A 25,083-nucleotide genomic window follows, 5' to 3' on the forward strand; every position below is an offset into this window, starting at 1 on the left:
AGTCTTGATTCGTCGTCTTCTCAGAAATTTGCTGATGTCCAAAGTCATAATCAATCAATATTAACCTCAGTGAGGTATTAATTATAGTCGGGAAAGTTTTTTTTCAAATCAAGTAGCAGTAATTACAGCTGCAATTTACTGTTATCATGCCATGCATATTAAATACACATGTCACATATCCATTATATAAAGACCACAGTTTTAATCATAAATAAGAGTCCGCAGGTGAAATATAAAAAAACAAACACAGAAAAAACAAAATAATATATACAATATGTACAATATATACAATGATTACTCGTGCCCACTAGGACAAGGAGATTCTTAGCAGGTTGTTGAACTTGTGCTTTTAAATCCATAAGTCCTTTCATTTCAGCCTTTGTCAGATAGTATGTAAATTCGTAAATCTTTGAAGAAACGAAGTGTATTTTTCTGAAGTGTATATTTCTCTGAAAAGTTGTTCCAAAATGATTTACATGCTTTTTCAGAATATTGATAGAATAGGGCAGAGAATCATTTAAGTGTTCTATCTCAGCTATTGAGGACTAGTGATGATGTAAAATGTTTCTCCCAGTTCTTGAAAAGCTAGCTCATAAGTAATTCAATAACGTTTTGCCATTTAAAAAAAAATGTCTAAATTTGCCATAGTTATTTCAACATCATTATTGTTAGATTGTAAATATGCATAATAACACCTGTAAATATGCATAATAACACCTGTAAATATGCATAATAAACCTGTAAATGTTCACTATTGTCCGACATTAATATTACTACTTAAGTTTCAAATAACATGGTGAATTGGTAACCATATTTCTTGACTTCACCCAAGACGCAACTTTGCTCACCTTTCGTTTCAAATAATGGTTGGGCCGTGATGCCACTAATGTAAGATTATCTTATTTTGGACATGAACAAGTGTTAAGTTCAGACATTTTTTGTTCATCTGAAAAACCAGAAAATGGATTGTTATTTGCGATGAGTGATTCTTTGAACGGGTTTTTATTTGTAAGTTCGAAAGGATTTCTTGCCAAAAATGGATTTGTAGCAAAATCGTTTTCCGAAGGATTCTCAAGAACACTGAATATATTTTTGGAGTTTTCAAATATTTCTATTAATTCAGGTTCTTCTATTTCAAACCAGGATGGATCTATTTCTGGAGGCTCATCAACTTCCAATGTTTTCTCACTCGAATGATTATCAGTTTTGAAAAGATTTTTTTTTTTTTTTTCACATCTGCAAAATCATCAAAATTGTTCAAGAATGGGTTAGTTGCTTTTAGTTCAATTAGGGACGCAACAAAATTGTCCAAGGAAAGATTATTACCAGATCGAATACATTTAATCTTTATATCTTCTAAATACGGCTGTGAAGAATCAACACCACATACATATACTCCAGTTTCGCCAGAGCCATAAATATCAGTCAAAGTTGAATCATGTTTGGTTGTTTGATTCTGTTCATAATCTGTCTGCACAGAAGCATCAGTCTTTTTTTTTAAAGTTTGAGTTGCCCATGATGACGAGGTAAATTACGTATTGAATGAAGTGAAGGTAGTTGAATAATTTTAGGCTGAATACTTAAAACAGACTCGGCAAAAAATGGATAAAAGCACAAGGACTAATAGCAATGTCCGTAGTTTCAATGAGTTAAATTCACTCGATGAAATCACAAACAAATTCAAGCTCACCACACTTGATGCGAACAAGCAGATAATATTGTATTGTTAGATTATAATTGCACTCATATATCATCAATAATGATATCAAGTATTGTTAACAACAAATATTGAATTTTGACAATCACTGTTTAAACATAGATATGCACTGTTTGAATCATAACAATAAAATAGTTTTTAATTCTTGTCTGAAGGATGATTGTAGAGAAAATTTTATATTGTCGAAAAACCAAAAAAAAGTATATCGAAGCGTTTTAATGATATTCGCAGTTTTTGAATTAATAGAAAACAGTAATTTTAAAATTTCGAAATAAAAATAGTACTATTCAATTTTATATTGAAAGCTTTAATATATTAGGTTTTAGAAAAATGATAACAAAATTGATAAAATACATATCAAGATTGTTGTCGAAAAACCAAAAAAAAAAGTATATCGAAGCGTTTTAATGATATTCGCAGTTTTTGAATTAATAGAAAACAGTAATTTTAAAATTTCGAAATAAAAATAGTACTATTCAATTTTGTATTGAAAGCTTTAATATATTAGGTTTTAGAAAAATGATAACAAAATTGATAAAATACATATCAAGATATTAGATTCAATATAAAATATTTAATTTATATCATATTTTTATCTTACGGCATCAAATTCTTCTGAATTCAATAATAAACAGATATAATTTATGAGTATTCACCTATGTTATATAAATAGAAAATTGACTCTCTAATCTGTGCTTTATTTTGCTGGATTCAATCAAAATATTTATCAAAATAAATCAAATGATTTATGAAGGAATGTAATAACATGTATTTGAGAAAATTGACTTTATATTCAAATTTAACGTCTTTATAAATTAATAATTTTTCGAACAAAATATATCTATGAAAATTGACTTAAAGCTTATTAAAAATCTAATAATAATTTTTATAACCAATTTTTAAGCTATTTTCGAAAATAAGAATAATGTGCAAAATATTTTTGTTGCTGAAACCGACAGTAAATAGTGTTGAATTTAAATTATGACAAACTTATGTTTTTAAGGGGGTAATCGATATTGTTCTTGGCATACTATAATGTTTCCCCTTTTTCCTCACATGATAATTTTTTTTCCTGCCGGTTGTAACCTCACCCGTTTCTCCAAAAATAGTTAAGTGCTTATAAAAAGCCAGATAGGTATATTTTTCACTAATATGGAATAAAAAAAGAAATCTGATAAATAAACATTTAATTGTTATTTGAATTGATATCTCTTTAAAATAAATATCTTCAAAAGATAATTATAAAATGAATTAGAATAAAAATGTGAAGCATTTTAATTACTCTTCAATAAGTTGAAAGAAATTTACTTTAAGAAAGCCATTATTATTACAATGGTGAAAAACATCGATGCTTTTATTTAAATTATTATTTAATTTTTATCTTATCGTTTAATTTATAATTCATTAATATAAGCCGTATATTAGCCGAAATTAATATTTTCACTAATTTCTTACTAGATGAGGCAAAAAGATTTTAAAAAAGACATTATTAAATATTTAATGTTTAGGTAACCATTTCGTATAAAGCAGTATAAATATTTCAGAGAGATGGATATAGAAAAAAATAGACAAGCAGCTAATTAAAATTAAAATGTTCAAAAAGATCGATTTATTAATTTCGTAAAAATGCACAGCATATAAAAATGGTGCTAATTATCACTAAATAAATGTTTTAATGATATAATTTTTAACTTTTGAGTTTCGACTGAAATAAATCTCAAAATATATTTTAAAAGAGGGGGGAAAATATTCTACTCTAAATTATTTGCACGTCTCTGTTCCCTGTTGTTGTCTCTTTTCATTAAGAAAAAACTAGGCTTAATTCAATGGGTTACAATATAACACCATGGTAAGGACATCGACGAATTTGCAATATTCCAATTGAAACATCTCTGTAATCAATGAAATATGCTATCGGAGCAGTATGTTTGCCCGTAAAAAAATAATTAAAAAAACATGAATATTCCCTTCCAATACTTAAAATAATCCGAAATATTCTAAGAATTGATACACTATTTTAAATTTTTTGTTTGTATTTCTTAAGTTATTTCCCCGAAAGTACAATAAGGCTAAAGCAATTATTTGTTTTACGGAATCTTCTTTCCCTCACTCAGACGTTTTTTCTTTTTTAATTAATCTATCGAAAAATTACCATTTTCCACTAAATGTTTAAAATCATTTATAAAAATAATGAAGCTAAAAATATCGTTATCTATTAAAAGTTTATTATATTTTAAAAATATTCTTAAATTAAGCCGTTTAGCATTCATTAGTTGAGAACTAATTAATTCTAAAAATTGAAAGACATCCTGCTTTTAATATAGTATCTAATTACTTCTGATAACTAAAAACAAAAAGGTGTTTGAAAGATATTGGACTTAAGGCGGTAAATTTGTTATTTTTGACACTAGGAATCCACAAAATAAGTAGAAAATGAAAGAAGTGAAGCGATGTATTTTCTTAATTCTATGTGAGGTTACGTCTTGCTTGAAAATTATAATATTATAAAATGTATAATTATCTCGAGTATATGTATAATTAAAAAGAGAAAAAATAATTATCTCGGTTAGCTTAAAATATATATTCAGATTCACTCCCCATAACGGGCCATAATGATTCACAACGATACTTGTAGATTTTGAAAGTTTTCAAAGTTCCTAATACAAATTGAGATTTTAATGCTGCATTTTTTCCTCTTAAAACTAAATTTAAGAAGAGGCGAATGTCTAAAATACTTTCCCGTGTGATAGCAATATAAAATTAAAATTCATTAGTTAATAAATACTTTTTTTTTCAAATTGTTCAACTATTTTCAGTTGTTCTTGATTCTTGCTTGGGTATTGTTCAAAATGGCCATAGTTAATAATTATTAAATCTAAAATTTGCCGAAATCAAAGAAAATAAAGAAAAGGCTGACAACTATTCATTCACTGATTCAAAAACCCTCCACGCGTTTGCGCATGTGTCAGGATGTGTTTAGTAAAAATAGGGGTGAGAAGAAAGATAAAAAGATATTTAGATGAACTCGGATTCTTCGAGAGCATAAAAGTGTAAAAACTGCAGACGGCTCCTAATATTGTGGGAGAAAGTTTTTAATTCGTTATAAAATAATTTAGAACAATTTTATAAGACGATATTACAATACATGAATAAAAGATTTATGTTCTTAAAGGCTAATAATTTAATCATTTTTTTCCTGTTGAAGCACTGTTTTTATTTGTTATTGAATAATTTGATTACACTTTGATATTAATAATGATAAATATTATCGGTCACATTTAATGATATTATATAAAATTTTCTTTCTGAGATTCCTGAAAGTTTTCTTGCCACTTGAGCTAGCCATATAAGCAATCAAAACTTAGTTTTGAATTAAAATAAAATAGTACGTTCAAGAAAGACACGACACTCACATATATGAGGAGAAAAAAAAACATAACGAAAAAGGGTCTGAATGGGTCTGAAATCAAGGTAAAAAAATGATGAAAAATACCGAAAATGCGCTCATCCTGCCATGTCTCACCTCTTAACCAGTTAGAACCGTCGAAAAGTTGTAGTTTCGAAATACTGAAATGAACAATAGTAAGAAATAACTTTCTGTTTGATTTTTTTTTTCATCAAAAAACCTCTGGCATTTTATTTATCTCATGCATGAAATATTTAGCAATTTTTCTTATTAAATTTTCGAAGAAATTGGAAAGGAAATCAATCAGAAATCCACTTTTAAATGATATATTCAAATGAATTATATCATTTTATTAAACTTACTTTTGAAAAAAAAACACTTAAAGAAAATTAATACTCAACATTCAGTCGGTTTGAAAAATGCTATTTGTTCATTTTTTACGTTTTTATTCACTTATTCTAACAGAACTAAATATGATGAAATAATAATAACATTTTGGCGATTCAAATTTTACAACCAGTATTTATTCATGGCATTTCACTTTTATAGTGAAAGAAGTTTCCTTTAATTAAAGGTTTCAATGAATTTATTTCATATTAATATAACTTTATCGTGTAATATAATAACAAGATAAGATTTTGAGACAAAATAATATTATTTTCCAGTTAATCTTTTATTTTATCTTTGCTTCATTATTAATTTTTTTTTTTAATTTTAATCTACGGTATTCTATACCATTCATAAAGCACTGTTCATAAAGCATAAAAGATTGTTTTCATACAACTCTTTAAAAAAATTAATGAAAATATTACTATTACTAGAGAAACCGTTTAATGTGTGATTAAAAATAGTCATTTAAATCTGCCAAAATTTAAGATTATGAAACTCTAAATCCCTCTGAAAGCCGGAACCATATCTTCGTAAGTGTCTTCTTAATTTATTTGATCAAGTTACGCTGAGAGACGCACCCCTTTTAGCTGCAGGAAGTTGAATTTAGCACTCAAAGTTCTCTCTTCTTTTTTGGGCGTAAGTTAAGAATTATAAAGAAAATAACAAAATAAAGCCTGAAGAAGAACATTTTTGAGTGATCAAAAATTGCTTTTCACGTCGAAAGTGACTGACAAAAAAATATTTTTTCTTCCTAACTTATTTAAGAGTTTTCACCAAGGTAACTCATTCATTTTATAAAGTATTTCAGAAATTCTTCAGCAAAGTGCTGTTGAATCGAAGTGAGTTGATTTTCTTTCATAAATATATAACCTTTTTTTTTTATTATTATCGTTTTCAGAATTCGTCTAACACAGGAGTTTTGAGAAATTCCTTTAGATTTCATTGCTGAGGTTTCAAGGAAACAGATGTTTTTGTTATCCAAAAATTTCGTGGAAAATGGGCAGAATCTTTTGAGAATTTTACAAAATTATTGTAATAAAAATAATAATATGAAAAATAATACCATCATTAAACTATCTGTAAAATACACTAAATTGAAATACCTGCTTTCTAATATTTCCTTCCGATTATTGAAGTTTTTTTTTCGTTTTTTTCATTATATTTGTTAATGTATTTAATAATGGTCTCTATAAATTCCGAGACAAACACTATTTTGTGGATTAGAGAAAATACTTTATCATTCTTAAAATACAAAAAAAAAATGTATCCACTTTTAATGACTTTAAGAAGACAATAGAAAATAAAATTTTTTATGACCATTAAAATAATATCTAATAATTTTACAGTTTAGCAAAATAAATTCTCTATACGATTGAAATATTAGGTGAATGCTCTTTTATTTTTGCTTAAAAATGTGTAACAGAAATTAAAACTATTTGTAAATCGTTCATTTAAATGTAATAATATTGGATTTTTTAAATGCACCAAAGATCAAGTCCTGACCTGGCAGATACAATTCCAGTACACGCTGATTAGCTGCTGAAATGACGGCAAAAATGAAATAGTATAGACACTATGCCAAAAGTCTGAACTACATTTTCTTGGAATTAACTGGCTATTAAGCTGTAACATTCTGATGAATAAACTTGAATAAGTCTCAACATGAATATGAATAAATTGCAACTCCAGCTTAATTTTTGAACCTATGCTCTCCCCTTATAAGGTAAATGTGATTTTTTTATTCGTTTAAAATTTTCTCACATTTCTTTAACTTCCAAAACTTCTGCAAGGAAAAACTCCAACTAAGGGTTTATTTTACAATTAGTTTTTCTTGCCAATTCTGTCTTAAACATGAAATAAAATAACATGGGTTATGTTTTCCTTCATAAACAACGTGGACTTATCTGAAAGCCAGCCCTCAAACCTCGAGCAATCGAAGTGAATTCAAGCGATGGGGCATATCAACTTATGACTTCATTTATAATACAAAACAAACAGTAATACTATGAACGGATACGTATGTATTAAGTTCAGAATTACCATTTAATATTAACTTTTTTACATATTCTTCATTTTTAGTGCTTTGCAATGTATATGTCATATTAAATATATTATTATGTTTATTAATTATTTTCCATCCGCTTCATTTTCCCAAATTGCTTTACCCTCACTAGCGTAATCCTATTAAAGTGCCGAGTTTATTTAAATGGCTAGATAGACAATAGACTACAATAGGCTATAGACAATAGGCTACATTCATATGCACTTAAAACATTACAGATACTACGCATTCCAAGTTAGGCACTTTCTATTTGAAACTTTATCGATTGTTTGGTTTTCCGTCACCGTTTACTTTATTTAATCCTCATTCTCCATATACTGTCTTTATAAGATTAAAATTATGCATCTTAAATAAGAACTTTTCAAATGGAGAATATTATACATCATTTTTCAATACTATAGCGCTGCATCCTAAGGGCAGTCTCTTCTACATTTCTACATCAAGAACACTTTGTGTGAATGTTTTTGTAAATAGTATGTTTAGTTTCTCATTTTTAATTTATTTTTCTACTATATATCTTTTCTTTCGTTATTTCAAAATAATTGTGGCCTGCTTTTATGTTTGTTCATTTTGAAAACTTTGTGTTGAACGTTATTATACATTGCAAGAAAACAAATGGATCTACATGGCTATATCTCTTAGGCTCTGTGATTAAGAAATATCCTCGATACTAGTTTTCAAATATAATAATTAGTCAATGTGTTACTATAGCGATGCAGCTTCAATGGTCAATGTTATAGGAAAACACCTACTCGAAGTTTTACTTCTCTGCAAACGCATGTATCCTATAGGAAGATGTAGGTAAATCTATTTCTTGACCACATATATTCATATATTAGGATACATTTCAAACTTCAGTTACATTTCAATACATTTCAACTTTCCTGGATTTAGGGATATGATGCAGTATCTACAACTGCATGTTGTTTTACCTTCAGTTTTAAAATCGAAAGAAAACTTTAAATTCTTTCAATTTACTGAAATGAATGATAATTTAAATGAGAAAAAAAACTGCATAAAGAAAAAGAGATGAAAGTTTAAATATTTTTTTTATATCTCTTATATGGACAAGTATATATATTTTGCTTATTTTCCTCATTTTTGGTATTAAAATCCATGAACTTTTTTCTCTCTTTATCATGTCCATCTATTTAGATATATACATATATAGGGAAATTAGAAAGCATGTATCTTTTTGGCTGTACGACACTAGGAATTTTAAGAAACTTTGAATAGCAATGATATGAAATTTACAACAACCATTTCTGGTCTATATCCATATAAATTGTGGTATTTCAAACTTTCAAAAATAATTATTTAACATATTTAATTAAATAATAAATAATTATGTAAAAATTTGTGGTTTTTACAATTCTTCACCATTAATTTCTAAAATAATTTCTGCAAAAAAAGAATATAGAAAAGTGCTTCAATTATAAGACGAGACCATCTAAAGCGTCTTAGTCAAAAAACTAATTTGCAAAGTGTAATTATAAATAAATATTCCAAATTTGCATACTTGTTGAAAGTAAACAAAACAAAGCACATCTTTAATTTTCAACGGAAATCAAAAATAACATTTGAAGTTAACAAAAAAACAACATTTTTAGCCTATTTTCATTTTATATAGCCTTCCTCTACTTCTTATGCTAGTATTGCTAGTATTGACAACATATTAGTGATTTTGTTCTACCTCTTTCAACTTTAAATTTAATGTAAAAGTATGTAATAATTGAAATTCAAATTAATGCATTTAATGATAAAATTCTCTTTCCAAAAATAATCTTGCTATTTTTAGAGATCTTCAATTTTATTTACATGTTTCAGATATACCAGTTTGAAAATATTTTGTTGGATCGAGGTGTTGTAAACATGAAGTCTTATTTATTTAATTGAATTAGCACTTCAAATATGACGCCCACGTTAGATGGCATGCGAAAGAGTCCACTTTTAAACATGTATAATCCTTTAATGGGCATAAAACTTCGACGCGCATAATGACATTTGTGTTTTCCTGCATATTTTCAATATGCTGTGTCAAGTGTATATTAAGGCAAATGTTTGTATCTCAAATGTTTTCTACAAATAGCTAAAAATCTTGTTTATTTAAATTAACTATAACGAAAATCTCTTTATTATGAACTGGATACTAAGAATAGAAATATTAAGCACTGAAGCGTAAAATATATCAATAATCCAGCTTGTGACTAATAGACTCTTATTTAATGAGTAATTGTTTTACGAAAAAGAGTTCTGCAAACCAATCATCTGAATGTGATTATTTGATGATCAGAATGTTTCTTGGTATGCTGCAAACCGAAAGTGACACTTATTTATTCCATCATCAAGCATAATTTTCTTGCACATTTAGGTTGTATTTTTATTATGCGAAAAAATTAAATTATGATATTTCATCATTAGTTCAGCTAGGGGTAAGTACAAAGAACAAAGTTTCCTTTTATCAGTTTCCTCTAATGTTGTATCTTTTAATTTAAGAAAATAAAGCAGTTACATTTGAACTTTTCCTCCTACTTTGACAAAAATTTAATAAATTCTGTCATAAACCCTTATTTGATGCATATTGACGATAGTAGAACCTTATATAATGTTTCCAAACTTTTATTAATTGAAGGTTTCTTAACCAATAAGTTTTATCTTACTGAAATTGTTGCTCTCGAACTGAAAGTAGTCAAAAATATAGTGAAAATTTTGAATTCCGGACAAATTATCCACTGGTACTCTTGAAACTCTATTTTGTGAATAATTAGAAATAAATTGTTTTAATCTTCCAAAATTTGCACTAAATTGTCAGCAAAAACGTAAGCAAATTTATTGTTATAGTGCAGCAAATTTGTCCTGAAATTTTTGAGAAAAAAAAATATAAGCAATTGTCCCTTATCTGGTTTATATTCGATTCTGATGTAAACAGATAGCCAATGATCATTAATTTAGTAAAAAATTATGACTTTTGTAGTAAAATGTATATTTTCAAGCTTATATAATGGAAAAGAAGATTCAACATACAAAAAAGCATTTTGAAAACCCTTTTTTTTAAATAACCCGAGATATTTTAATTACAACATAATTGTGCTTGGAATTTTAGCTTCAATATAAATAAATAATATAATTAATAAATAATATAAATTTTAAAAAAAATATATTTGACTTGTCTTCGCCATAGAACAATCTGTAATGAACAGCTAATTTTATATATATATATATATATATATATATATATATATATATATATATATATATATTTGTTTACAGAGTTGTAATTATTTTCCCAAAAGTAAAGTTTTAGAAATCAGGCCAGAAGTTGTTACCTAAGAGAAAGTTTATTTATTAAACTATAATTGAATTTACTTTATATGATGATAAGCTCTATCTGTCCTATCGAATCATTTAAGATTTCAGTTGCTTTAATACAAGGAAAAAGGGATAATATAAGAAAATAAACTTATCTTATTAAGAAAAATATGTATTTATCAGTATATGAAAAAGCTGATATTTTAAATTTTTTTCATTGTTTTATTATGCATATCAGGGAATTTTCAAAGTAGTTTTTAACAACTTAAATACCAAATAGCGCAATCATTATCGAAATAACACTTAATTTTATTAAATTAATAACAGATAATTGAATTATAAGGCATTAAAAATAATGCATACTCACGGAGAGAATAGAAATGCTCATTTTGAAACTTTTATATTCATGGACCGAGTGAATATTTAACATATAATTAGTCAGCTTTAATAGAGGCGTGCAAAGAATGTACTATTCACATATTTTAGTTTAACTTGAACATTTTTAACTTTCGTTTAACATGTTTTTTTAATATATATCAAAGGTAACATTATTGCTATTTCTATGCTTTCCCGTGTCTAGTGAATCATAATATCTAGTATTTTATCACCTGTTCTATTTACGTTTTAACGCTATCGCTATTAAGTCTTGAATAATCATCAAGGGCTTTCCCAGAAAACGCAAGATGCAAATGTTGCTTTCGTCGCCCCATAAACCTATTTCAAATTTTACTGGTAACACATAACCGCGTCTAGTGTTAAGGTGAATATCTCACTCGGCAATATATTCTGATGGAGAAATCAAGGCTCCGCACGGAACCTACAAATCAGTAGGCACAGATTTATGCCTAGGAATTACAGAGGGACTAACGTGCAACGTCATGTGTGTAATTCGTGGTATTAGATTTCGGCTGCAAGTGACGTGTTATTCGCTTAGTAGGCGGAAGTTGATACGGATTTTCTACGCCACTGGCGGAATGTGGCGGTGTGTTAACGTCTCATTTGCGGCAGCGCGCCCCTGAGCTGAACTTGCTTCGTAAACCACCCCGTGTAACTAAAGCTTCATTAAATGTGTCAGTGGTGCCAATTGTCCCCCTCCTTTCTCAACGAGGATATAAAGTGCAATTAATATTTATTCGGTGGCTAAATTTAATTCGAGTCTCTGGTACAAAATTCAGTTTGCGAACAGGCCATTATTGAGGGAGAAGGAATAAAATTATTTGGCGAGGGTAATAAATCTGTTATATTTCGGAATAAATGAAATTTCAGATAGCGATGCGGGGAATAGGGATAAAGTTAAAGGAGGAACTAGGAGATGAGAAATATTATATTTGAGCACATGCTTGACTCATAAATTTTATTTCTCTATAGTTTATTTTATTTTAATTAAGACTTATTCTGCATTGCGAAATTTTAAAGATCTAGCTGTATTTATTTCTAAAAATATTTGGGAAATTTTGAGGTTAAGTAATTTATTGTTAAACTAATATAAATTTGAGTATTCAGATTTAGATTTAAATAAATAAAATATTTTTGAAATTTAATCTTCGAACATTCAGAATTTTAGGCATAAATAAGCTACACTTTAGACAACATCTTTTTTTTTTTTTTTTTTGTCGTTTTTGTACCCAATTTTTTTTTTTTTTTTAATTTTTAGATTTGATATTTCTTTAATCATGATTGATTTATTTATTTAAGTCAAATTGTCAAATTTTCTTGAAATCAGCCCTACCCATTTATGATTGTATTTATTACATTTCCATGACTATTAAAGAAGGAATTAAAAGTTTGTTTAACGTACCAAAATAACTTAGGTTCTAATGAATGTATTTTAAAACTTATTGACTAACCGAGCAGTTTCAAAATGGCAATCAAGTGAAAGAATCCAATATTTTTTTTAAAAGTTGTTTCATCTATCTCTAACAAATTTAACACGAAAAAAAAATATAAAATATAATATTAATAGATATTTATGAAAAAAGTGAAATACTACGGGTGCTAGCCCTTATAATCTGTTGTAATTGTCCCGATACATTGTGTCCCGACTTATAAATTTAACATGAGTGGAGATGCCATTAATTATGCATTGAAAAATCTCAGATATGTATCATGATTAAATTTGTTGTCGAGTTTGCCATGGACAAGCTTGCTGACGAAGTCAGTGATTTTAAGCCTAGGGTACCTCTCTTGTTTTACTAGCCCCAAGATTACGCCTTAGCTACTCACGCATCACATTTGCTTGCACATCCCCTTTTTACAGGCTGGGGGACATTCACACATCTCACAGATAGAACAGATGAAAAACAATCACGCCCAAACAGCGACTCGAGCCCAGGACGCACAGGTCACGTGAAAGAAGTGGTACCCCTATACCAGGACACCGGCACTTATGTTGATGTACTAGTAAGGATCCTAAGTTTCCAATGACATTAGTATTCAATTTCCATTCCATAATATTAGCACTTGGACATATATTAGAATTGAGATCATTCCTTTTCAGTTTTTATATAAATAGCACTCCTTTCGACTTCGTGCAGTCAAATATATTAAAGTAATGTATTTTTGTTTATTGTTATTCTTTAAGGAGTAATAAATCCATCCTCAGAATGAATTTTAATGTAAATTAAAAACTCATCCAAATATATCTGATACTGTAATCAAATTTAATCTAAAGATATTTGCAAATGTATTATGCTATAAGAGATTCAACGATAAGCTTCCCGTTTTTCAAGAAAAGAAAATGTATGTGTAATTCACACAAGCGTTCTGATCTATTTGTTAAGATATATATTTTTAAATAGTGCTTCCCTCAAAATATTTAATTTACCTTGCATTTTCTCAGACATTTACTACAAAATATATCTTTTCCATGCACTTGGACTTTACTCAGTGCAGCAAAAAGAGATATCAATATATTATTTCCTAAAGAAAATATTAGAATTATGAATTGGATAATTATTTTAAACCCATCAAGTGTAAAACTCAAGGTCACACTAATAAATAATATAATAAATTTATCATTTAATGAAGTGTTTTTGATAAAGTTAAGACATAATATTATGTAGAACACAAGTAACATAGAATATTTTATAATACTATAAAATTTAGGAAAACTACATTTCACATTAACGTTTTATAATATTGAAAATAATGTAGTGTTGAAGAATGTAAGACCTTTGATAATGATCAATTCTGGTCTCCGAATTGTATAATATCGAGTTTCCGATATTCAGGTAATTAAATACCAATCCTAAAAATAATCCTAAAAATTATTGTTAATATCTCAGTATGAACATTTTTACATTATCTCATGATTATCTTTTTAGTCTAAATATAGCAAATTTCTGCTTTTTTCTTATTTTTATACCCCAACATGGAACCATTCATTTGACAAGCGGCGCCTTCTCCATTCAGCCAATGGGAAGCACTATTTGCTGGGCAATCATCATGAAGTTCCAATTGTTGAATTCTAAGGTGAAATTCTTTTAACGTCATTTTCTGTTCGATCATTGACCCTCACTTTTCATAACTAGAAATAGAGATACCTTTAAATGAGTTATTTCCTGTCTACGCAGATAATTACAATTTTTTCTCTATTTTCTTTCATATTTGATGAATTTCTGACCCAAATCATGATCTCCTGCAAATTCAGATTCCCAAATTACCCGGGTTTCTCTCGATTTTATTAATTCGCTTAAATACACAGAATTTTTTTGGATTGTTTGATTATTGTAAAATAAAGAGCTTGGATATAAGCAATCATTTCTGAGGGTGTCTTATTTTATTTATTCAATAAATTTAAGTCTTTAATGCTGTAAACTGTTTGCATTGCATCTTTCAATTTGTTTAATGCAGAATATGCTGATTAATAACTTGTAATAATTCGGGAGTCTATCCAAGATATTTGAGGCATCTTATTTTTTAGTCGAGTTAAATTAACATTTTAGAAATAAAAGAAAATCATGGTAGAGTCTATTTTCCTATTTCCTCCCATAATCATGGAAATATGGTATTGTACATATGTTTTTTGCACTGAAAATAACTGGAACAAAAAATGAAATTAGGCGCATTGCAAATAAAACAGAAAAATGTTAATAAACCGAATAAATAAGAGTGAAACACAAATCGATTTAACTTTTAAATAATGCATCATTGACATGCAAATTAATATATTAGTTGAAATTTACATTTAGGAATGTGCATAACAGAATGAACAGAAGATTGTAAAAATTCTAAAATGCTATTAGCAATTTGTTAATTATTATCAAATTCTATTATTATCAAATCATTATCAATTCAATGCTTATCAATGCATTATCAATTCAATGCTTATCAATGCATTATCAATTCAATGCTTATCAATGCATTATCAATTCAATGCAATTATCATTATCAAATTATTATCAAATTCAATGCTATTAGCAAAATGTTAATTAGCTATCAAATTCTAATTTATAAAAATATTTCTTTAAAGAAGATTGTAAAGTCCAAATATGTGTAAAAGATTCAATAGGACATTTTTTTGAACTAATTAATGACAAACCATTTGGTCTTCAAAGGTAAGAAATCAAGTAGGAACAAAGTTCACAAAAACTCACTTTAGAATACTTTTTTAATCTCCCAATCATTCATTTCTTAAAATTTATATTTTTCAAATGCCTATTTCTTCTATGACTGTCTCAGAGAAGAGAAAGTATATTGAGAATTCACTAGAGAAAGTAATGAGAACTAACTCACTTGTTCGTTGTTCTTTTGCCAGTTGAGTGTGAGCAGTAAGGGCTACCGACATGCTTCTTCCTTTAGCATTCGATGCATATGAGACTAAAAGATAGGATGAACTGGCACTGAGCTTATCCGCAATGAACAGCGGGCCGTCCATAGTCGACAGGTTCATGATTAATTGCTCCGCCAACATGCTGTACACCTCCAGGTGGAAGGTCTGGGGCAATCCGCCATCATCGCCCGGGTCACAAGCCAAGGTCAGAGTTGTTAGAGTGGTGTTAGTGACTGAGCAATTCTGGACGGGCTCTGGGGGACCTGTTGATGCGGAAAATAAATATTTATAGCAAATTTTAATTTTAATGCAAATAATTGTTAAAATACAACTAGAAATGTTCGCCTAATTTTCTTTTTAGGAAGTAGCGAATACTAGATTAAAAATTCGAAACAATTTTCCTTTGCCAAAGAAAATGCTCACAATGTAACGTTGGGAAAAAAAATAGAAAATATGATACTGTTCCAGCAAGAATCATATAGACTCAGAAACTTCATTTGATAAAACTGAAAATTTTAAAAGAAAATTTTTTGTTTTAAAATAAAGAAATTTCGTAAGAAAAGTAAGTAAGCGATTACTTAGCTAGAAAAATCCTTTCTCATTGTTTGCAGATATTTATCTCTATAAATCCCAAATTGCTAATTTCAAATTTATCTTCTATTATAAATGTTTCATTTCCTCTTTATTTTTATATTAATGAGCACAAAGCAGACAAATTTCGTAATTTTATAACAGTCGTGTTTTGAATTTTTCGATATGAACTTTTTTGGTATAATGCATGTTTAATAGAAAATCATTTTAATTTGTCGCATTGTTATGGAAAGGTAATTACTGCTTCTTTATTACAATTACTTCTTACTAATATTTACTAGAAATGCTTTTTTTCCCCTCTTTTTCTATTTAAAATAAAACTGGTTCATTTACAAATGAAATACTCCTAAACTTTCAGTACACATGATTGTTAAGTAAATAAATGTGTTCATTTTTTTTTTCCTATAAAAGAAAATAATGCAATAAATGGGATTTATGCATTATTTTTTTAATTAAATAAATCAACATTGAAAAGTAAATAAATTGTTATCAGCAAAAATTAAAAGCTTCAATTACAATTGGCAAACCCATTATTTAACACATTTGCACTCTATTTTCAAATATTTCATTATCATGTTACAATAAATTTCGAATTTTTCTACAGATCAAAAAGTTACAGAATCGCAAGCCGTAAATTTCAAAAGTCGTCGCATCAAATAAGAAATAACGCAGCCTTATGCATGTTATAATACCATTTAAAAGTCTTTAAGTACTTGCCTCGTTATAAATGAAAAAGAACGCCCACTTCTATGATAAAAATGAACTCAAAGAATAAAGCCTTGAAGAATACATTTTGTGATTTCGCACGAAAACACTTAAATAATGTAATTGATTTTTTTCTTATAAAAGAAAATAATGCCAGAAGAGGGGTTTATGCATATAATATAATTTCAAAAGATTGATTGAGCTATTTCAAAAGTATTCATACACAATTTTTACTTTAAGATTTTGCTTATGAATACAGAGCATAACACGTGTGCACTAATGTGGCCCACGATGACCATTGTGAGTCCCCTGGACATCTTTTTGCAGACGGATATGTCCCGTATTACTTTTCTATTCTGTCCTTATGTTTTTTTTTTGCAATGTAAAGTTTTCGAAACATTAGTTGAGATATGAATCACATGGCTCACGACAGAGATAACTCACAAGGCAAGAAAAATCCTCACATCACTAACATGCATAAAATATAACATTAGTTTGTTTTATATTGGAGGCATTTAGAAGCAGTTGATTAAAGATAAGTGCAGGTGAAATATTCATCTTAGATAATAATATGGCACATTTTTTTTTTCATATTATTCTGAACATGGTAAAATATTGATAGTTTAAAATCTAATTGACGTAATAAGATTGAAATCACTACCAATTAATATAACATATTGTGTCTAAAACAGATATGTTAATAACAAATCTGATACCAGATTTTAAATGCTTTGTTTTATTTGATTTATTTTTAGATATCCGGTACTAAATATAGAAGATATCCTTGAAAGCGATTTCTGCGAAATAATAGGATACTTCCTCCCATTCTCAATTTATTCTAAAACTGCTTTTAATTTAATAGAATGATATCTGTTCAAGTCTTGATAAAATGTCTACACAATTATTAAGAAATTCTATAACTTACATGAAGACAAGGAACCGTTTAATTAATTACTAACAAACATATGCGCTATATTGTAAAGAATGGCAAACTGTTTATTACGTCAATATCTATATACTCTATCGTAAAAAAAAAAAAAAAAAACCCTAATAATACACAATTTAAAATTATAAATGTCATCTCTTCAAAAATAATTAAGATTTTTTTTTATAAAATTATTGAAATTATCATTTAAATAATTAATGAGAAATGCTAAAAACAGCCTAATTAATAATTGCATAAAAAATGTTCTCTGTAAAATCTGTAAAAATTGTTTTCTGACTATAGCCTTACATATATCAAAAACTTTTATTACAAAGAAGAAAAAATCATTTTAATCTCTATTTTCCAGACTCTGGAAGCCATGTGTCATGATAAGATTGATAATTCAGTTTTTCTTATCTTCGTAAAGAAAATCCTTTTATCTCATTTTGAATTTATTTTTATTCCTTACTTTGTAGCCCAGACTTGTTTTATAGTCTAGTTTAAGCAGATTATACTAAATATAAAATATTCGATCCTCAACTATAAGAAATAACTCCGACTAAAAAAATTATTTTTAATCAATTCCAAACATAGACTTTATCTTCTTTTCATGGATTTATTTCATCCCACCCCTGCCCTTCAGTGAAATATTAAAAATTCAATTCATTGATATTGATTTTTTTTTTCTTTTTCATGTTTGTTTTTGGTAACACACATAACAGAAAAAAAAAAAAAGGTACCGAAAGAGACGCCTGAAGTTAAACTGCTGTGAATTACATGTTAGTTAATTTCGTTCAGAACATTCACGCAATCCTGCTATTTGAGTTTGTGTTTTCTTTTATGCACTGTGGTTATTTTTTTCTTCACTTTTTTCCATCCTTCTTCGAATCGAATTGTTGATAAATAAATTATGCATGACAATATTTGTGGAATCAATTTCGCCCCACCGCAAAGTGCCCGTTTGAAAAGAAATAATACATGAAGAAAAAAAACCTTAGAATAAACTTAATGTATTCCTCCGACATCAATAAACAATGGGAATCCTTTCGTATTTTCTAATTTCATTTGCGCGATAAATCCCGCAGACGGTACCCAAATATTGTCTTTTCCTTTTGTAACTCAGTAAGTGAAAATGATTTTAGTGAGATGAAAATATAGAAACTGGCTTTCAAAACTCTTTTTTTCTTTTGGGTACAGCCAAAATTAATTAGAGCCAGAAGAAATGTCATGTCACGTTTAATTCCCGAAAGTCTCCACTTGATATTTTGAAATGTGTCATTATTATTACGGTTACTTTCTTTCTCATATCAAAAATAACTTGAAGAAAGATATTTATTCTTTTCGTCTCAATTTGTTAAGAGGATTAAAAAAAAGACATTTCGCTTTATGAAGACTATTTAAACACAATCTTTACGAAATCTTTGAAAAATTTTATAATCTTACGAAAATATTTGAGAAATATTTTAAATATAAATATCTGATGGACATTCTCATAGGATATTCTTTTTATTTCGTCGAATGATGACACGATGCTAATGAGGTTCCTTTATTCTTCAATAATACTTTTTTGAGACTTTGTAACTGGATGGTAATCTTGTCCACTAAATTGAACTGTAATACAAACATACGTAACTACAGAAACCCTTTATAATATTTCAATTTCTAAGAATATTCCTTGGACATGCTCTTAGGATTTTGTGAATTATAATTTGGGATGTTATGGTTGGATGATGATATCATCGTGGTTTAGCAAGAATGTTGTTATTTTGCAACAGAATAACACTTCAATATCCACTGCTTTCATTAATCTAATGCTCATTAAATAGAAAGAAATTAAATATCTTTTTTTTTCTTTATTATCTAAAAATTTGAAGAGGGAGAATTAACTTCCTCCTCATTTGAATGCTGTCCCAAATGATAAAAGTCATCCCAAAATATCCCACTTTTAGCTTCATAAATGAGATCTAAATTTACATGAAATACCAGTAATAATTTTATTCAATATTATTAAAATATAAATGCTCACATCCCATTGTATTATGTTACTATTTGAAATGGCGAAAAAGTCTTACTCAAAAAATTAGAACTCCGGCTCGACGGACCAGATGTTGTAAATGACATCTCCTTGCCAACCAATCAGAATCGACCAGAACTGTTCTGTTTTCTCTTTTCATAAATGTTCTAAGAATCTTCTTGATGTAACGTTGTGTTGTGATTAAATATATCATATGTCACATCCTTGTTTATTCAGTAATTGTTAAATTCACTCAACCAAAACAGACATCAGGTAGATGTCGGCCCAGCATAATCATTTGAAACAGTGTGTAGCATATAGTTACGCTACAGTATGAGTATTCTTCACTATATACATCCATCCATATCGCACACTGTGAGGAATTTTTTTCAACAAATAATAAATTTATTATTTATCAGACATTCAATTGTCTCAGAAAAACTATGATATTCAGCTTGATGTTTCATAGACCGAAATTTCATTCCATCTAATATGAGATTCCTATTTTGTGCTTTTGGTACATTAAAGCAAATGCAAAATCAAAAGCTTATATGACAAGGAAAGGATTGAGTATAATTTATTCTAATTGTCTGAATGCGAATCAGATACATATCGTCCTCTGCATGAATATTTTTCGGAACATTCAAATTTCTAGAAAATCAGAATAAAAAATTACTTATGGTTGTGACGATTAATTCGCAAAGTAAAATCCCTTGTTTTGAATTATTTTGATATCAGAAAAATAATTTTGGTATTTTTTCAATTAGATTAATTTTATTAGATTCACTATTCATTATGGAAAATTAAAAGAGTTGTTTTTCAATAAATTATGCATATATATACAAAAAAATTAGCAACTAACAGCATGTTTGGATAAATACTGGCACTTCGTTGCAAGTACATAAAACTCTACTTTTGATTTTCGAAACATAATCGATTAACTCTGGTTATGCAACATTGTAATAAATTTAAAGAAATCTTAATTTAATCAGCAAATAAAATCATTTTGAAAAATAAAATAGTTATTCATAATTCAGTTTAAAATTATTAGAATCTTTTATATAATGAAATATTATGTAAAATGTTATCTATGTTCTACATTATCTTAATTATTTGATATGATATAGGTATTCAATATTTCAACAGGCTCCAAAAATCCGGTTTTATTCTTGTATGTATATAGATATAAAGTATTGCCACTTTATCCAGACATTCCAATTAAATAGAGTGTTTTGAGTATTTATCCGAAAGAGAAACTGCTCCCATTCTATAAGTGAAAAAAGAGGAAGTCCTTCTATTACTTAATAGAAGAAAAGGAAACAGCAGAAACTAAAGATGCCCTATCAAGAATGATTGCTTTTATTCAAGAAAAGAAGGATACAGCCATGAAATTTCCCTATTGTAGGCATGCGGATTGAAATCCTTTACACAATACATATCGATCCGTCATCCATCAGCAAAATATATTTGCCGAATATATTTATTGAAAATAAAAGTAGAAAAGTATTACTTTCTTTTATCATCTAATCTTTATAGGACAAATAATTCCTAATCTCACTTTTCATAAGGTTTATATTAACAAAGAATTAAAGACACTGTTTAAACATAAATAAAAGATGACCTTGCATTTCACGCAGTTTTTTTTTTTTATCAAACTTTAATATTTCAATTTTAAAACATCGTATTGTCAATTTACATCTTAATACCTTAACAGCACAATAATCCGCGTATCTTAATAGTATAATGCATGATTCTTAAATAAAAATTATTGTCTTATATTTTTATTTGCGATTTAAGAATCAAATTACAGAATTCTAATAAAAAATAAAAATAATAAAAATTTAGATTTTAAAAAAATTTTATAAATTAGATTAAAAAATGGAATCTAGAATTACATTTCTCAATATTTCTTGGAATTAAATCCTTTTTGCTTTTGTTTCAAACTTTTCAAGATGATTTGTTTCAAATTTTGCTTTTCCTTTTTTTGAAAATAATATTAAAGTTTTTCTAAGTTTTAGATCAAATTTCAGGACATGGAAGAATTAAATAAAAATACATTCTTTTTCATGATAGATTAGCCAAATCGCATATTATTTGACGATAAAATTTCTTTAGTATTAAGGACGTTTCATATATTTTACTCTGAAGTTTTTGATTTTCCTGCAATTTATTTTCTTCTTCATAAGAAGATAAAACAGTGGAATGTGTATAAATATTCGTTTCTAAACATTCTCCCCCCCCCAAAAAAAAAAAAATAAGGACAATTCTTTGATTCTCTTGCTGCAATGCATATATATATATATATATATATATATATATATATATATATATATATATATATATATATATATATATATATATATATATATATATATATATATATATATATCCTGATTAAAATATTTTTTCATTTTTTTTTCTTTTGAATATAGAAATATATAATTTTTAAAAGAAATCTTGATTTTTTCGAGGTATTATTCAAAATAAGAATCTTACGACATATTAATAATTATTTATTTTGGTGAAAACAAATATAAAGATGCCAGAAATGTTATAATTTGTAATCAGTATTTTCACTTATTACCTATTGTTTACTAGGGATTATTTTATTCAAAATAATTACTTAGGTAACAAATTTCTACATTTTTCTTTTAAAACTAGACAGAGAGAAAAAAAAAATGATAATATTAAAATATTCCTAACAGTTTGTGCTCGAAACAGGTGAGAAATCATTGGAAAAGATCTCTTTATTATGAATACATGATTCTTTTTTGCCAAGTAGAAAATTGGCAATCTGAGGTGGATACTTTATAAAAAAATTTCACACTTTTTTCAAATGTGGAGTAAGGACGAAACCTGAATTATTTTTCTAGTTCCCTATAGAGCCAGCGATTGATTGAAATTTTGATTCAAAAGGGTCTCTTCTGACTCAGACAGGAGGAATGGCACAGTTAAGCTTAATATCTATGAAGATACGGAGCAATTTTGGAGAATGTTAACGTATAGTATTCGCGCTATTTTATTTCATTGTTAGATCATTAACTGCTTGATGATTAGTCTTCTCCATGTGGCCGTCTTAATATAATGGAATTTACTTTTTTGCTCATATTTCATAAATATATGTTGTAGACTCGTGATGCAATAATGAGGGAATTGAAATTATGCAATAAAAATTCTTCATATTTTAGCAACACAACTTTCAGATTCTATTTTATTGCTTTCTGAAATTTTTAAGGAACAACTATGTTAAAACCTTTTGTAATTAGGATAATTGTTTTGAATTACTCCATATTTTCGTAAATCATCCGGGGCTCCAGATCATATAGGAACATGTGTTGTCTTAATTATTTAGAATTTTATTCAAACAACGACAAACATTAAATTGTTTAACGAAAAATGAGAGGAGGCATTAATAAAGTAAACTTAAGCTTTTTTGGAATCAAATTTTTTATTAGTTTAAAGAATCATTCATTTGAAGGGAAAGTGAATAGATTCTTTTAATTTGATATCACCGTTCGATAAAAAGGAATTATTAAAATTTTCAAAAAAATAATTTAAACTCACGCTTTACGTACAAGAAAAATTACTAAGTTACACATTAAAATTTGGATTTTAATTTGTTCAATAACATGAATCATGTAAATTCGATTATGATTCAAAAACTACTTTGGCATCTACACAATATTTCTTTATCCTTTCTATATTAAAGAATATAACATTCCTAGAAAATGCGATAACAATAATGTTTTCAATGTTTCTGGATGATAAGATTAGAGCTAATAAAGCGAAAAGAACAATGGAAAATTTCAGACTTCTAATCAGCATACTTTTATATTATATAATTAAAAATATTATCATAATAAATATTAATTTTAAATTATAAATTTAATTTATGTAAACATATAGCTTTGTTTGAGCAGTAGAATAACTCCACGAAAAACGCATAAACATTAATAATTCATCCAATTGGAAAAGTTATTCATACTGTTTTGAAAAATTCGATAAGTTAATAATATACTAAATTAAGAATCATAAATTCATTTAGAGACTATAAAATTAATATCGGCTAATAATTCGATAGACCAAACATAAGAATCATAATTGGGAAATCACAGAATGAAATGCTTACATATCGATGAGTATTGTCAACAAGAAGAAACTAGTAAGATGTTCAGAATGATTATTTCTTAAAATTTTTCAAGATGCGAAATATTTAAATTAAAAAAAAAAAAAAACTTTTAGAAGAGAGATTACATTGATTTTTTGTAATTTATTAAAGCAGATGAATGTTAGCAGTTTATTTAAAAATAATTACAAAATATATAAAATTAGTTAAAAATTCCAAACCACCTTGTAATCACAGATAAATTTGGAAGCAAACTAGAAGTACCCTATGTATATACTTAACTACTTCAAATAGTTAAAGTTATGCAATTCTTTGCATCCGAAGTTAAAATTTTGAACTGTATTTTACAGCACTCTATGCAGATTAATGAATATTTAATGCACAATTGCATTAAATTTTTTTAATGCAGCATGCAATTTTTCTCTGTAGTGTCACTTGGAAACTGGTGCATTTAAAAATGCCAGTTTTGGAGTAATTTCCAGATTACTTTTAAAGATTAAAGCAATTCATGGAAATGATTAGTTTAGTGAAACTAATGAAAGTATATCTATATTTTCAAAGAAGCTATATATATATATATATATATATATAATATATTCATGAAAATATTGGATTTTGAAATATAGCAGCTGAACAGTACGAATTTAATTTTTAATTCATTAAACCTTTTCAGTATCCAGGAAAATGTAATCTTTCAAAAAATATTATATATCGTTAGGTAGAAAAATCTCAAATATTAAGGCTAAAATAAGTTCAAAAGAGTTCTTCTATATCAGGAATGGTAACATTAGAAGCTAATGTTTCTAATTCTCAGAAAACCCAAAATTTTATTTAAATGTTTCCCAATGAATATGAATTAGTGTTTGCTCATAATGTCTCATATTCAGAGATAATCATAATAGTTAGATAATAGTTTAATTTCGTGCAATTTGAAAAGTTCTTAACTGACAAAGTTTAAGCTGACTAATTTCTCAAAACATTTCAAGAATTATAGTTTTTGGGAATGCGTAATAATATTGAAACTTGTCATTATTTAGAATTGTATATTGTTAAAATTTTCCTTCTGT

General features: G+C 27.3%; 1 protein-coding gene across 1 annotated transcript in view; it reads right to left on the reverse strand.

Moving 5' to 3' along the window:
- LOC129989399 (nephrin-like) overlaps nt 1-25,083 on the reverse strand; it is a 590,283-nt gene that overhangs the window by 58,258 nt on the left and 506,942 nt on the right. Inside the window, exon 10 of the mRNA XM_056097917.1 lies at nt 15,619-15,918. Coding sequence (XP_055953892.1) covers nt 15,619-15,918 — 300 coding nt within the window. The remainder of the gene's footprint in view (nt 1-15,618; nt 15,919-25,083) is intronic.

This window comes from Argiope bruennichi, chromosome 2 (genome assembly GCF_947563725.1).
Source record: "Argiope bruennichi chromosome 2, qqArgBrue1.1, whole genome shotgun sequence".
NCBI classification, from domain to species: domain Eukaryota; kingdom Metazoa; phylum Arthropoda; class Arachnida; order Araneae; family Araneidae; genus Argiope; species Argiope bruennichi.